Source organism: Equus caballus, chromosome 14 (genome assembly GCF_041296265.1).
Source record: "Equus caballus isolate H_3958 breed thoroughbred chromosome 14, TB-T2T, whole genome shotgun sequence".
Lineage (NCBI taxonomy): Eukaryota > Metazoa > Chordata > Mammalia > Perissodactyla > Equidae > Equus > Equus caballus.
Genome location: NC_091697.1, coordinates 101337084 through 101354082, shown reverse-complemented (window position 1 = coordinate 101354082; position 16999 = coordinate 101337084). Strand labels below are relative to the sequence as shown.

At 43.0% G+C, this 16999-nt stretch overlaps 1 protein-coding gene across 1 annotated transcript in view; it reads left to right on the top strand.

The window, feature by feature from the left end:
* Nucleotides 1-16999, top strand: part of THBS4 (thrombospondin 4) — a 42805-nt gene that overhangs the window by 4595 nt on the left and 21211 nt on the right. The window contains exons 2-7 of the mRNA XM_023618094.2: nt 1082-1285; nt 12286-12533; nt 14736-14844; nt 15225-15307; nt 15857-15908; nt 16119-16321. Coding sequence (XP_023473862.1) covers nt 1082-1285; nt 12286-12533; nt 14736-14844; nt 15225-15307; nt 15857-15908; nt 16119-16321 — 899 coding nt within the window. The remainder of the gene's footprint in view (nt 1-1081; nt 1286-12285; nt 12534-14735; nt 14845-15224; nt 15308-15856; nt 15909-16118; nt 16322-16999) is intronic.

Here is a 16999-nt window from a genome sequence, read left to right as displayed (position 1 = left end):
CCTTATGGTTTAGGTTAGCAATTTCTTCAGCATTAGCGAGGTACATGAACATTTATATATATACTTACTTGCCATTGTACTTCTTTTTCCGTAAATTGCTTTTTCATGTTCTCTGCCCATTTCTCTATCAGGATGCTTATTTTATTGATTTGTAAGAGCTCTTTATATTTTGGATACTGTTGCCCTTTAGTAACCAGATTATTGTACCCAGAGAGAGCTGTAGAGGCTGAAGTCCCTGCAGGCTACGGAACTGTTCCAACAATATTTGCGTAACTACCAGAGATACTAAGTAACTTCTAGTCAGTATTACCCACCTTTGGCCTTTGCCTTTTAAATAACCCTGGATATACTCTCTCATAGCTTTCATAAATATTACAAAGTTTGAGCAAAGCGCCGCTGGCTTCATCGAAAGCAACTTATACAAGTACGAATGCAGGTTCTAGTTTTTGTAAACCAACTCTATCAGTCAAGTTACAGTCAAGAAATAGAAACCACGTTATTTTGTTTTGTTTCCACGTTGGGATTTTTTAGCAGAGAAATATCGGAGAACTGTAAATGCACAAAGGGAACACTTAGGTCTCACAGAGGTAGCAAATCTTTTTGCTGCCTCTGTATCTCCCATGACATCCCTGCCTTCTGCTGCAACCCCTGTGTCATTTATCACTGACCAGGAAAATACAGTTGACTCTGGTCCAGGAGGTACATGAGGGACCCCAAGACATAAGGAAAACAATGACTTAGATGCTCCCCATTGTTCCCCGGTACTTTAAGCCGTGAGTGCTTGTCGTGGTGGGCATTTTCAGTCACTTCTTCCGCCAGAGGCAGTTCAGGGTTTGCACCTTTAATCTCTTAGAGGCTGTAACCTAATGATGAATATTGTGCTACGTTTCTTCTGGTTCAAACGTCCAGCCACTGTACAAGTGATGGGGAAAAACTGGTGAGTGTGGCAATGGGGAAAAACGATTACAATATTAGTTTACGTTACTTCATAGCTTACTGTCAAATTATCTCCCCTCAAAAAGCATGTTTGCCCCAAAGTTAAATCTTTCACTGATTATCCCTTTCTTCACATTCTCCCCAGTCTTTGACCTTCTGCCATCCTCCAGCCAGAGGCTGAATCCTGCTGTCCTGAAGCCAATCCTGACAGACCCCACCCTGAACGAGCTGTATGTGATCTTCACCTTCAAGCTGCAGACCAGGAGCTCAGCCACCGTCTTTGGCCTTTACTCTTCGACTGACAACAGCAAATATTTTGAATTTACTGTGATGGGACGATTAAACAAAGGTAAGCAAATTTTAAGAAATCAGTTTCTTAAAAATCCTCTTTTTCTGTTCCAAGATTTGGAGTTTCCTTAAGGTAGTTCTGTTGTACAGTTTTATTCTCATCCACTGTTCATCTCAGTTTTCAATAGCAAATTCTTCTAATTCCATGTTTGCCTCTACGGGGAGGGTGAGTTGACATTGGGAGAAAGAATGAAGAATTGCTTGAGGCCAAAATGACCTTTGACATTGTTCCATCCTCATGTTATTCTGGGTCCGGTTCTGGAAGGGAAAGGACCCAGGACAATTAGGCCACTGTCTTGGTCAGCTCGGGCTCTTATAACAAATACCATAGGCTGGATAGCCGAAACAGCAGACATTTATTTCTCAAAGTACCGGAGTCTGGTAAGTCCAAGGTCAAGGTGCCAGCAGTTTTGGTTCCTGGTGAGAGCCCGGGTCCTGGCTTGTAGACAGCGAGCTTCTTGCTGTGTCCTCACATGGCCTTTCCTCAGTGCTTGCCAGTGGAGAGAAAGAGAGCTCTCTGTCTTCCTTTTCTTGGAAGTCTCACCCTCATGACCTAATCTAAACCTAGTTACCTCCTAAAGGCTCACCTCCTAATACCATCGCCTTAGGGGTTGGGGCTTCAACACATGAATTTTAGGGGACGTAAACGTTCAGTCCATAGCAGCCACCCACACCGTTCTTCTGTTCCCTTGGAAGCGTGGGTCTTAGCAGAGCTGACTCCTGGCTCTGCGAGCACCTCCCTGGACTTGATGGAGAGAGTAAACCTCAGTCAGGAGAACTGAAGGAGCAGCTCTCGCTTCCACCTGTTTCCTGCCGGTTTACCCAGGTTTGTCACCTGTTGGTCTCTCTGCTACCAAATGTTTCACTGTCAAAGGGAGTTACTACAAGTACTAAGAAGTGACTCCCAAAGAAAAGGTCACTATTTTTTCATCCTCTTCCCCTCCATCCATGCCCTGGGGACAACACCTGTTCCTGCTTATTGAGGAATGTGACAGATACGTGTTCCTGCTGCCTCATGCTTTTAATAAAAATAAGAGGACCAGTCCTTCTGGCTAGATTTTATATTTATTTCAGTTTGCTTTACAAAGTAGATGCTTCTAGTGCTTCAGACTCTCTCTTAGATGCTAACTGCAATTGAACACCTATATTTGTAGGTGTTATGAGCTGAATTTCCTAATTCTTAGCTTTCATAGGACTATAGAGTTAAAAGCAAGAAGGAATGAGACTTTAAATCTCTTTATGTCAAGTTCCAACATCCTCCTTTGCCCCTCCACCCCACTCACAAGTCTGCTTTCTCTGTCTGTGCCTCCTGGCCTCTCAGGGGCTATGGTGAGGTTTTAGATAATGAAGGGAGACTGGGCACGTGGTTCATGATTCAGCAGATGGTTCAGTCCTTCCTGCCTCCTCTGCCACATCTTCGGCCCTGATGGGAGGTAATTTTGCCCGTCTGTCTTCCTTGAATCAGCCCCATTTTGCCTCACGTCTATTGAAGGAACTGCTCATCTTCTAACAAGCCAGCTACTCAGTCTGTGGTCTGTAAAATTCACCCTACTTCGTCTAAAGATCAGTAGCTTCTCGCTAAACTTTCTACTTTAGATGCATTAAAAGATTTTTTCTTTTGGTTCATTCAGCTTAGTGGCTAAAAGGCCCTTTGTACAGTGAAAAACTCTGCTTCTAGCTTTTTGCCCTCAGTGAATCTCACTCTCTATTTCTAAATTGGCCAGTATGTGTGAATCCATTGTGGAAAGTCTGTGTCGCCCGGAAAACATAAGGAAGTAACTCCCCCCAAATGGATTCTTTCTGTTTACATAGGCAGGGGTAACACTAGATATATGGGCAGGTAGGTGGGTAGGTAAGGGGGTTGTTAGTGCATTTCCTTAGAAGAATCACCAGTCATGTGATGAGCTGTTAATACCAGCTGATCGCCATGTTAGGGGAGAAGACGAAAGAGTTGATGAACATCCTTCCACCCTCCAACCTACTAGAGAAGATAAAAAGTTCCTAGAAAATATTTTTAAAAGTACCAAAAGAATCCGGAAATTAAAATTCTCAGAAAACAAAGAGGAATTTGTAGTAGTATTAGAGTTTGGAGAGTTGAAGAAGGTGACAAAGAGAAGTTTCACTGGAGCACTAGGAAAAAGGACAGAGATTTGCTGTCACAGGTGAAGCTGAAAGTTCTTGGAAGGAGCAGCAGCCCGTTCTGACTGGAACAATAAGGAGAAGTCACTGCGTCCATCAGGTACAAGGAAAAGACATGGCATGTGGTTGTGACTCCCCATTGAGGTGTTCAGTGATGGCCATGCAGGCCTGATGTAATGTATGGAGGGTAGGGGGAGAATCCTCTTCCTGGAAGGTGAGCCCAGTCGTTATTCAACCAGCATGGCTAGGCTGATCTCCACTTCAGTTGGTTTGCAAGGAAAGCAGTGAAAGAAGACATTGAGATGCATCTCTACTGCCTTAAAACACCTAAGTAGGAAAAAGGACCCATCCTTCCCTCCATTAAAGGTCATGACTTTGGAGAGGGTGACGACATGGAGAGTATCGAAAAGCAGGATCTGTCGTGTGGGCCTAGATGAGCTCCTATAGTAAACAAAAGTGTAGCTCATGAAGACTGCAAGAATGAGTTTGCCACTGAGCGCTCTGCTTCCATTCTCACACTCTCCAAGTCCTTCTACCCGTGGCTGCCTCATTACTGTTCACAAAGTGTAACTTGGATCAAGTTATGGCTGACCCGGAGACCTTTAGTGGCTCCCCATTCCAAACTGAATAAGGTAGAAAAGTCCCTGCTGGGCATTCAGGGCTTTCCACTGCGTGAACCCCAACCAGCCTTTCCACATCCCTCCTTCCAGCCCTCCATGAAGCCTGTGCTTCAGCTAGATAGACCAGCTACCAGTCCCTGAACCCACCTGTGCTTCTCCATCTTCTCTCCTCCATCCTCTTGTTCTTGCCCTCTGCTCCCCCCGATACATGTCCTGCACCGTCTCCAGACACCGAAATCCTACACGTGCAAGACCCATCTCAAACTCTTCTGACATCTTTCCTTATATGAGGTATATTTGTACCTCTACGGAAGGCACTAAGCTTAGTTTTTCTTGTACTTGAATTACCTCTAGGTCTTCTTTCCGGTGACTTGTAAGCTCCCTCAAGGCAGGGACTGAGCATCCCGTAACTCAGCTTTGTGTCTACTAAAGCCTCTGGCACAGTGCCTTGTACATAGAAGTGGCTCATGAACAGATTGAATAGAATAGATGGCGGCCAAGAAGAGTAGCTTTGTTTGTTAAAGAAGATATACACTGTTGCGGAAATTCTGGAAGTACACAATTCAGATTCATTTTTGAATGAATGAATGTTGAAGACCATTTGGATTAAAATATAAAAGAAATACAGGTATATTTCTGATAGAAATGATCTGTCATATTATTAGTAATGCAGGTGATATAATCTTGATATAAGTAAGCATTCTACAGAAACCATCTGGCAGGATAGAATATATGGTTGATGCTTTTCTTGTATCTGGCATAGAGGCCACTTTCCAGTTAGTACCCTAAGTGTGAGTCATAGTTAAATATCCTAACAACTGTGTCACCATGAATACATCTCTGAATCATCTGAGTCTCAATTTACTATCTCTAAAGTGGAGATGATAACAGCTACTTCACAGGTTGATTGCAAGAACTGAACTATATAAAGTATAGTAAATTTTTTAGACTGTGCAACTTAATAAAAATTCAGATTTTTGGAGAGAGAGAGAGACATCGATCTACTATTTAGGCAACTGTCCTCCAAAGATGATGATTTGGTGAACTCCAGCTTGCCTTGATGAAAGCTTCACCTTTCAGAAAAAGAAATGAGTAGAACTGCTTCTTAGTCTTAATTCGATCACCCCAGAAGAACAACTTGGTGCTAGGGAAATGAAGAGAACCCCAAGAGTTTGCAGTAATGACTGGAGAGAGTCAGTCAAGCTCCTTTGCCTAAGGATAGGAGATGTCAAATAGTTCAGAGCAGTGGTTCTGAAGCCTGCAGGCTAAGGAGAGAGATAGCTTGAGAGAGATGGAAGAGTTTGAAAATTGGAATTCTCAACTCAATAATGAAGGGGAAAAAATAAGTGCCACAAACATTAATAATAATATTTATGGAGCCCTTACAATGTACCAGGACTGTGCTAAAAGCTCAACACTCGTTTTCCCTTTTAACTCTCTCAACAATCTTATGAGGTGCCCTTGAATGAACTCAATTTTAAAGTGGTCATATGCAGAAAATGAAAAGAACTCTAGTGAACTTTAGGACAAACCCCCAGAGAGTTATATTATTATTCGTGTATTTTGGGATTGCCTGGAAAAGAAATCTGGGATTATTTGAAGATAAGTGGATTTACTAAAGTAAGTCATGCCAAACGTTTTTTTTTAAGTAAAGTTTCTAAGCTGATAAATCAAAAAGATGCTGTGAGCATAATGTATCTTGACTTCAGAAAGAATTTCATGAAGTCACTCATTATACCTGTCTGAATAATATGAAAAGCATGAGCTAGGTAAATAGTACTGTTAGGGGTTGATAAGTTGCCTTATAGCAAAGTGTCTAGTGGTTTTCAACAAGGCTCTATCTCGGGCATTGAACTGTTCAACATATCATGACTTAGATGAAAGCACAGAGAGTGTTTTATCATGTTTGCAGTTGCCACTAAGCTGAAAAAGACTGTTGAACATATTGGATGCTGTCTTCAAGATTTACAGGTCCTACCAGGCTGACACAATGGGTCACAATCAGGCAGATCAAATTTAACAAGAATAAATGTAAATCCATCATCTCGGAGTGGAAAGTCAGCTATAGAAGTAGTGGATGTGGGAGACCTAGTCACCAGCACCGAGAACCAGGCAGTGTGAAGCACAGTGCCTGACGCATGACAGTTGCTCAAAAATGTTCGCTGAATGGGTGAATGAACAGATACAGTGATGCAACTGTTTTTTAAAAGCGTCTTAAATTTTAGGCTTCGTTAATGTGTACATGTGGCCAGATTAAAGGACCTAATAGTCCCATTGTCCTCTTAATTGTCCAGGCCACATCTAGAATGTTGTGTCTAGTCCAGGGTACATTTCACGGGGGCACTGTCAAGTCAGAGATTACCTTGAGGAGAGTCAACAGTCCACCCCTCCGGACCCAGTTTTCTACCCCATCAACGGTCAAAAAGTTAAAGGAACTGGAGAAATAAAGGAGCTAGACGATGACATAAGAGAGATGAAGTTTCCTTAAAAATTTGAAGAATCTCATGTGGGTTGAGGATAAGACTAAATCTGTCTATAGCTCTGAGGAGTAAAATTAGGACCCGTTGGTAGAAGTCAGAGGAAACAGATACTGGCTCTGTAAAAGGAAAATCTTGGAGAGCAATCCAAAAGTGAAATGGGTTTCTCTGCAAAGTAATGAGTTCCTTGTTATTGGAATGTGCTGGTAGAGGCTGTGCTTTTACTGAAGGGATTTGTCAAATGAGATATTAAGCTGGATGACTTATAATGCTAATATTCTGTGGCTCTACTAAGGCTAGAGAGGTTCCATGGGCGCTTAGGAAAGTGCTCGGCAGCTCTCTCTAACACGACCTTGGGAGTCTGTGCAAACTCACAGCTTTCTCACCTGCTACACAGTTGTGTACAGTGATCAGTCTCAACTTCTCCAAATGTAAAGCTTTCTGCAGATGTTTCATTTAATTGCTGTACAATTCCTTTCACTGGGTGGTTTCTTTGCTCTGTGTGTGTGTGTGTGTGTGTGTGTGTGTGTGTACGTGTACTCTGTAAACTTTACATTTGTTCAAACTGCTATAAGAAAATTTGGAAACACACAGACTGCATTTGACACCCCTGGGAGTCACCCAGAGTACTTTCAGGAAATGTAATTTGATGATTTACCTTTTATATATATTTCCAAAGCACTAAAGTTACGAAGACCTAGTGTATAGGTCATAAAGATAAGTAAGCAAAGCAAACAAGGATATCCATCGCAAGAGACATTAATGGCAAGGAGGCTTTTTATAAATGTACAATTATTTAAAAAGAAGAGGAAAGGTTGACAGCAATGGCTTTCCTCATATATTTAAAAGTGCCAAAGAGCAAAGCCATTTGCCAAGCAAAGCAGAAAGTCCCAGACTACCTTCACTAGTCTGCTGCCTCCAGGCTAGGTCACTGGGAACTCCTTTGCCCAAGCAGACAAAATATTATCGTTTCCAGTTCTTTAAAGCCGGCACTCTGCTTCATTGCTTTGACATTCAACACATCATAATATTTTTGACTACCAGGTCCACTTTTCAAAAACTCTTTTGAAAATCCTTCCCCAAGATAGCAATATTTCAAATCTTCATTGCTTGGGTTTGCTTTTTCATCTCCTGCCAGTCACTGGGATGGTATTTAAGCAGGCTAGGCGATGTGGTTCCTGTCTCAGGCTGGTACCCAGGCATGGAAATGTTGCCGTGAAATCAGCCCCCACTTGTCAAGTACACAAAGTTGCAGGTTTAGAAGGAAAGGATTTATGGGCACAAACCAATAGAAACTGCCCCCCACCTTTTGATAAAAGATTGTGGGTTAAAAAAAATCAGAGTGGACACATGGATACTCTATTTCATCTATTTTTTATTCAATAAATAGTTGTGCTTGATGCTCTCAGTTGCTATGGTGTATGGTAAAATTAGTAAGAAATAGACTCTTGATCCCAAGAGTTTCTGCTCTAATAGAGAAGATAATAAATAAACAAAAATAAATATACTAATACCTACATTTGTATAGCAGTTTACAGTTTTGCGTTTTCTTATTTGACCACCACAAAAAACAAAATGGAGTTGAAGGGCAGCTTCTATGAACTCCATTTAATAGTTTAAGAAATGGACACTTAGCAAAATGAACAGGCCCAGGGTCACATAGCTTTTCAGTATCTGAGCCATGACTGGAATGCAAGTCCTGGAAAAGTACACCTAGAAAAGCACAGAGAACACGTTATGGGAATTTGAATGAGACAGATAACTTCCAACCTATGGGGATGCAGGAAGGCCTCAGGGAGTAGAGTGCATTCGAGCTGAATCTTGGCTTCAGGTGTGTAGCGATGTTGGAGCAGGAAGTAGAATGATGGAGCAGGAAGTAGAATGATGGAGAACATTCTGCAGAGAGAGAAGGATGAGGAGGCTGAAGAGAGCCAGAGAGAGGCGGAAACGTAGGACAGGTCGTTCAGCCTGGTCGGCATCGTCAGGGAGAAGGGTCTGGAAGGGCGGGGTCGGTTCTGGGGTGAGGAGTTTAGACATTGTTTAGGATCCAGTAGAGGGCTATTGAAGGATTTCATTCGCTTGTTTGCATGTGACTTTGAGAAGGCAATAACTTGGTCACAACAGTCCCGTGAGAAGCTCAGGCTGTCCTTCCAGAAAAACTGTGCAGAAGGAGACCTTCAGGAGGAAGGGGAGTCAGGAATCTGGCAGAGAAACCCAGAGACGGAACCAAGAAGAGGCAGAAAGGCCATTTGAAGACCTGCAGTCTTCAGTTTTAATCAGATGTGCCCTGAGTTTTTTGTTCCGGGCAGCGAGAGAGCCAGGTGGAAATCACCAAGCACGCTTGTTCCAGCTGGTGGTGAGTGAGAAGGGAACCAGAGAACTGAGTGTGCCGCAGCTGAAGAATTGTCCCCGCTGACTTTCCCTGAGTGCGATGCTGCCGGGGGGAGACAGGCGGAGGGGTGGTGGGCCCAGGAGAAGGCGGCTCCTTCTAGGGTGCTGCCCTGTTGCTCCTTCTGGAGGGGAAATGCCCGTCTTACTCACTCTGTAGTATTTGCCCCTCCCTGTGCCCCCCTCTGCTGTGTGTGTGCTGGGCTAAGGTAGGGTGAGGTGAGCAGTGGGAAAGGGGGCAGCAGAGAGGAAGGGCACTGTGTCTCTTCTCTCCGTCCGATTTTCCACCTCTGGAGAAGATGAGGGAGACTTCCACCCAGCAGGCTGCAGGCTCCCGGGCCGGAACTCTAGGCTGTTTCCAGACTCGGCCTGACTGATGCAAAAACGTTGAGTATCCTAAGCAGGTGCCTGTCTGCCCTCTGGGGTCGTCTTACTGCTCTGAAGATAAAATAAGTAGAGAAGCACTGAAGTAAGGACTCTGCAATAGAAAAGAAAAATGAAAAATGGAAGCCATAAGAGAAATGAGAGTTATTGGATCAAGTATGAAGAATGGTAAATGACAAAGCACTTGATAATTTTTCTGCCGACAGACACTGTGAAGATGGAAGTTTCCATAATTCTTCTTTTCCTTTTTGTCCTCTTGCTGTTGTCTCAAGATCTAGGAGCATGAGGAATTTGTCATTTCAGTGTTGCCTTGCAACACACAGCAAGGCAGAAGGATAGAATCCCCTTCAATGATGGCATTAACACACAAGTAGGTTTTGCTGCCTGCAGTAGACGTTGAATTGCCACTCTCTAAACTTTTTCATTTATATATTAAAAGCTCATTAAATCTAGTCATTTAATTATTCATTGAAAGTTCATGTTCACAACATTTAATGTGTACCTGTTACATTAAAGTACTCCAAGAGGTACTATTTATAAAATTAAACTTACACAATTCCATTATGAAAATAAATCATGGCCCACATGCCCTGGAAGAAGGCCTGTTAAAAGCAGGCAAGATGCCCATGAAAATATGTTTCCTCTGAATTCCACAGAAATCCTCAGTTTGGGGAGGAAAACCAAGGGTATTTATTTGAAACCACTATGGGAATCCACTTAAATTGTTAATGTGCAGAACAGTAGTTGTGGCTGTAACAAGAATAAGGAGATGTTGAGTATACGTGTCTATGACCAAGTGAAAGTTGGTGGTCCAAGTGGTATTTTTATTGGCCTGGAAAAACTCCAGGTACTTGCAAAACTGTTCAAAAAAGTAAAGAAGTAGAAGTTTTTAAAAACTGAATTAGTGCGTATGTTTGAGCTCAATTTTCCCCATCTTTTGGGTACCATATGTACCTCCAATTTCCAGCCATGCGGTTACCACTGTAAATTCTCAACAGTAGTGAATAAATGGGTAAAAATCCAATTGAACCCCATATTTAAAATGCCTCAAGAATGTCTGCTCATGTCTGTTTTCTTCCTTCCCACTATTTTCTTTCTCTTCGTACCACATTTGTTTAAGTCTTACCAATACTTTACTTCAGGAAACATAGTGTTATACTACCATCATAGAAAGGCCTCTAGCCCGTCTACCTTGCCAGGTCTTAGCAATTCTCTTCTCTCAGGGAGCAAGTGGTGGTGACCACATAGGCAACGAGAAGATCTCCTGACTCCTCCTGGCATCTCTCTACATCACAGAATCTGATGCCACCTGGCCCTCTCCAGCCATGGGCAAATGGAAAAGCAAATCTAGACAGGTTTTAGAAGGGATGGGAAAATCAACCTAGAAAGTCTAATATATTTCAAATACATCCTGAGTTTGACAGTGGTGATTATTTTCTCTGGCAATACTGCAATGTAAACAGGTATTCCTGGCTGGCTACTCCGTGGGGCAGCACCAAGTTGGCATTTACACTCAACAGGAAAGGTACTTGAGGAAAGATTGTCTGAATTACTTTCTGAGAATCATTCAGAGTGACAGCAGCACAGTCTGGGTATATGTGTGTAATTCATTTCTTTTTCACTTTTTTGTCTTATATAAGTAATGCATGTTTCTTCTCAAAAAATTAGACAATGAAGATGAGCAAGAGGAGGAAAACAATCATCCAAGCGCCCATCAATGACCATATTAATGTGGACATATTTCCTTCTAATTACCTGTATTTGCATATATACATGTATATACATACACACATATATTTTTTTCTGTTGAAACTATACTGACTCATAACCTTTTTTTCACTCCATAAAATACTTGGAATGTCTTTTTGTGTTTTTAATATGCAACTGTTCCACAGTATTTTGTTTTATGATTATACCATAACTTAAGTGGCCAGCCCTCCCTCTCTCAAATGTTTGTTATAAGATTTCTGAAGTGATTGTTTCTAGTGATGAACTTGGGTTTGGCAGTGGTACCTACAAATGGACCTGGAGGTGTTGTTGGTAAACTCATTAAGCCCTTGGAAGCAAATCACTCTAGTCTTTACAGCAAACCTCACCCAATGGGCTTCACTCCCAAAAGTTCAGCATCCAGGCATAGATTTTAGGTCAAGGCTCAATATATTCAAGACAATAATAGAGTAAAAAGCAAGGCAGAAAACCAGAATTTTAGAATTTGAATGAATTTTCATTTAGTGAGCTTAATAACATCTGTGAATAGATAGCTACCTGTGTAGAAAAAACAAACAAAATCAGGTGCTGGGTCTCCCTCCTGGTCCTTCTTTTGAACCCGTGGATACCTTTGGTTTTCTAACTGAGCTTTGTTAAATATGAGGATAGGTTGCTGAGGGACAGTATGACAGGTTACCCTTGATTCAACAGATGCTTACAAAGGCCTATCCTTGCCCATTCTTTTAGTCATGGAATAAACCACACACAGTTTCAAATTCTAGTCCTGCCACTTGCTATGTCCTTGAGCAAGTTCCTTCACTTATCTGAGCGTCACTTTCCACATCACTAGTTGTTCCAATTTCATAGGGTTGCAATGAGTAGAACTTAAGTGTTTAAAGAAACTAAGCACAGCACCCAGCCCCATGGTAGCGCTCAGTAAATGCTTGGTGAATTAATGAATTCATGCCCTCAGGAGCTTAGATGGATTTTAGTTGACTTTTGTTGGGCTCTGCTGGCTCATTGTACTTATCATTATCTGAAATTATATTGTTTATTTTCACATTTGCTATGTATTGTCTGTCTCTCCATAAGCACAAAACATCCTCGGCAACAGGGTGGCTTGCCAGTGCTTAGAACAATGCCTGGCCTACAAGATGTTGGAAATTCATAGTTCCAACTTGCTTGCATTCTTTCCAGCCACCCAGCTATGTGACCTGGAGGCTGTCCAGCTCAGAATCTCCCCTGTTCCCTTATCTCATCATTCGTCGATCTGTGCTTGGTTCCAGCCATCCTCCGCTACCTGAAGAATGATGGGAAGATTCACCTGGTGGCTTTCAACAACCTGCAGCTGGCTGATGGCAGGCGGCACAGGGTCCTCCTGAGACTGACCAACTTACGGCGAGGGGCTGGCTCTGTGGATCTCTACCTGGACTGCAAGCAAGTGGATTCCGTTCACAATCTCCCCAGAGCCTTTTCTGGCCTCTCCCAGAATGCTGAGTCCGTTGAATTGAGGACTTTCCAGAGGAAGGCACAGGTAGGAACCCACAGACCATTGTCCAAAGTGGAGAGATGGGTGGCCGAGGTTCAGGGAGTGCAGAGGAGGGTGCTGACATCACGAGAGGGTCTAATTCTGGCCGAATATTAGAATCACCTGCGGAGCTTTAAAAACTGCTGGTAGAGGGCTCACCCTCCAGACAAATTGAATCAGAATCTGTAGGGATGGTACCTGGGCATCAGGATTTTTAAAAATACTGATTCTGATGTGAGGCCAAAATTGGGATCTTCTGCTTTAGATGATAAGCTGACACTTTTGGGATATGAATGTAAAGTTGGAAAGGAATAGCAAAAATTAAGCTATCCCAGCATAATAGGATGATCTATTTTCAATCTTTCTGTAGTGTTATTATTTATTATTTTTTAATGAAAGTAAAAAAGAATGATTGGAACTGCCAAGCGCTAGGAACGACATTCTTCACAGGTCATATTAGAACATCCCTAACACAAAGGACCTTATTGCCGACCTAGTTCCATGAGGCCTTATCAGTCCCATCACCTCTGTCTTCTGTTTTATGCTATGTTAATAGTATTTTTTTCATTATATCATTGCACTTTCTGTAGAAATTGCCACAAAAATTTCTTTTAGAGTTTTGTGCTAGGAAATACTTTGTTTCCTATAAAGAACTAGTATTCTTTGTCCCTTCCATTAATTATAACTGGTCGTAGTTCCTGAATTTTATCTGATGTGGAAGTCAGTGCCAAAATCTGTAACTTTGTTCATCTGTTACAAGCTCATAATATCATTGTCTTCTCTCAATCCTCATTTTCCATTCCTATTTTATTTTATTATATGTGCTTTAGTTACAAGCTGCTCTGAACCCTTTCTACGAAGAGACAGAGTGTAAGCAATAATTCCCATTACAAGCAGGAATGCTAAGAAGTTTTAGATAATAATATAAAAACTATGCTCTGATACAAGAATTTTGTGCTTAGAAAATAGGAAGCATTTTCAAGCAGAAATTGAAAGAAAGCTAAAATCCAAGGTTTTTTTGTTTTGTTTTTGCAGAGAGAGAGAAAGATGTATATGTATTTAGTGTAGAGAGATTTATATAGAGAGAAAAAAAATGAATAGGAAGAGATGCTAAACTTTATTTCTGAATCCCCAAATTAGCTCAGATAATCAGAATGACAGTCAGAAATTATGTCACTGACCATTTCAGAAATTAATGTCCACTACCAAATAAGTCAATTCTAAAAGCCAGGAGTCAGCCAGGACAAGGTCATCAGAAACTATGCTCCTTAGAATTTTCTCAAAAGTTCTACCTTCTTAGACTATTAGCAGGGACCACAGTGCTCCACCTTCATAGTCACCTTGTCATTCATTCATTTAGACAATTAGTCAACAAATAGGCACATTCTAGGCCTTAGGGACACTGTGGTGGGCAAAATAGTCATGGTCCTGCCTCCGTAGAGCTTATAGTCTGATGTCCAGCACAGTATCTATTACATAGCACTTCTTGCATACATAACTTAGCTAAATTAAAAAGTAGGATTCCTCTGAAAATCCTCAGCATGCTCATTTCTAAAATAAAGATGATGACTTTACGTTGGCAGTTAACGTAAACTTTTTCCGTCATGTATATATAATAATGGGTATGACTAAAAGTTCCAAAATAAAGGGGTGAGGAAACTGACTGATTTTGTGACTAACAGTGAATAATCGATATCAACCAGTAATGTGACAATATGATGCCAGCTACCTAATAATCCTAGAATAGACTGTTTATTCATGCTCATAGCCCAGGGAAATCAGAAATTTTGCTAAAACCGGAGCCAAGACATCCTAAAAACAACAGTGTTTGTAATTGGGATCAGTGTCTTATTTATTACAGTCTAAACTCCATAAACAAATTCCAGACACGTCTTCAGAGTCTCGTGCCACAAAATAACTTCTTTGCCATGAAGGAAAAAGCCTTTGCTCTTCTCAGAGCCACCTCGATGAACTCTCAGGCTGAGCTGAATGTCAGCATTTTCCTAGGCTACTGGCTCCTTCCGTATTTGTGTCAGTCAAAAGGACAGGGCTGGCAGGCTTTAGGAGAAAGGCAGACCCACAAAAGTATGTAAGATGTCAGGGTCCAAATATACAGGGCTACTCTGTTACGAAACTTGTGTGAGAATGTACACACCTTGGCTTCTGAACAGCGTCAGCAATGTGTGCTATGAATGTGGTTTCTTCCAGGACTTCTTGGAAGAGCTGAAGCTGGTGGTGCGAGGCTCGCTGTTCCAGGTCGCCAGCCTGCAAGACTGCTTCCTGCAGCAGAGTGAGCCGCTGGCCGCCACGAGCACAGGTGTGAGCTCCTGCACAGTTTGTGCACCTTCATTAAAAACAAGCCCCAGGCCCCTGGATGGGCTGGGTCCCATCACTGAAACGTGGGCTGTCAGCACAGCAGCCCTACAGGGTGTATCCTCAGAAATCATGTTCCTGTGCCAAAGTCCAGGGCAAGAAATATTTCCATTGCATCTTTATTTTTGTAACTCATCTGAACTTGAACTAATTAGCTAGCGGCATCATTATCATTATTTTTTAGGTGAATTGGATGAATTACCCCAAGTTAAATTCCTAAACCCTAGGCTTTTGTCATGATGATTCTCTGGGAAGTCATTTGTGAGTCACCACAGAGAGGGCTGTCACTGGCTGAATGCTCCTTACCTTTTGCTATTGCTACAGGAGACTTTAATCGTCAATTCTTGGGGCAAATGACACAACTAAACCAGCTCCTGGGAGAGGTGAAGGATCTTCTGAGACAGCAGGTAACAGGGAGGACAAACCGTCAGAAAAGCCCCAGTCTTATCAGAGAAGCTCTGTGACAAGCTGGTGGAGTGCCGGCCTGCAGAGCAGGGCGGTGGACCTAGAGCCAGAATGCAGGTGGCCCCACGCAGCCTGCCGCCCTGGGGCTCCACTGCAAGGGCTCCGGAGATGGAGGACAAGCATGGAATAAACGGACCATGGCTCCAAGCAGAGCGGGAGCTGTCAGGGCCTACGTTAGCTCTCCCTTTAAGAACTGTGCAGAGGCCAGCCCGGTGGCATAACGGTGAAGTTCACATGCTTCCCTCGGAGGCCAGGGGTTCACCGGTTCAGATCCCAGGTGTGGACCTACGCACCACTTATCAAGCCACTCTGTGGCAGGTATCCCACATATAAAGTAGAGGAAGATGGGCACGGATGTTAGCTCAGGGCCAGTCTTCCTCATCAAAAAACCCACAGCTGTTTAATAGATTGCTGCACACAGATTCTTTCATTCCTGGATTATATATCAGGTACTCTTTTCCATCTTTTCTTTTCCCTTCTCATTTCTAAAGGTCAAGGAAACAACGTTTTTGCGAAACACCATAGCTGAATGCCAGGCTTGCGGTAAGTGCATTTGTAGTAACTGGCTCCTTCGGAGTTGGACGAGCAGATGCAGACTGATGAAGGGCCTGGGGTGAGGCCGCCTTGGCTGTGGTTTCTGGAGCTTTGGCACAGAGTCGGAGGGAAGGGAAGTTCACCGGGGAACCAAATTTCCTTTTGTATTAGCTGTTTTCCTGGTGGTGAATAAGCCTATGGATTATTGTCTTTCTCTAGGTCCTCTCAGCTTTCAGTCTCCGACCCCGAACACACTGGTGCCCCCCGCACCCCCAGCACCTCCGACACCCCCAATGCGCCGGTGTGATTCCAACCCATGTTTCCGTGGCGTCCGCTGTACCAACACCAGAGATGGCTTTCAGTGTGGGCCCTGTCCCGAGGGCTACACGGGAAATGGGGTTACCTGTTCTGATGTTGATGAGGTAAAAGTTCGGCTAGACAGGGTGGGGGCTCCCTAAGAATCTTGCATCCCCTGCAGCTTGTGGGAAAAGAAGGCAAGCTGATGACAAGAGATGACCTGAGTTGTCCTCAGGCTACGTAAAAATCACTTCCTTGTGAATCTTTGAAGACATGAGACACTGTGAGCGTGAGCGGCGGGAGGAAGGAGGCGTGACTCGTGGTTGTGGCTGTGTTTGTAATCTCTCTCTCTCTGTTTCCAGCTCATCTACTGCTCCGTGTTGCTACAATGCTGAGAATTCAGCTTTATACTCTAACACGGATTATTTCTCTTTAGCAATCTATGTTACAATTTTGATTTTTCTACACTTTTGCAAATGTGGGGGGGGAAGATCTCTGTAAGGATATATTTCAAGGGTTGCAACTAATTTCTTCAGGCTTCCTAAAATAGAGGAGTAGAAGGGAATCTCAAACCAACAAGACCTGTTGAGGAGGGTACATAACCTGTGAGTAGCCAGAAGTGCCCAGGGACAGAGCCAGAAAGACACATCCAGCAACTACAGGCTGTTTGGCTGGCTGGCAAAGCTTCTGAAAGAGACCGTTTCAAGACCACGGTTAGCCAGTGACTACTCCAATCCCAAAGCAGGGTTCGTAGTAGGTAGCAAGGCTGCCACCAGAATGTGCCTTTCCCCTCCCACCCTGCC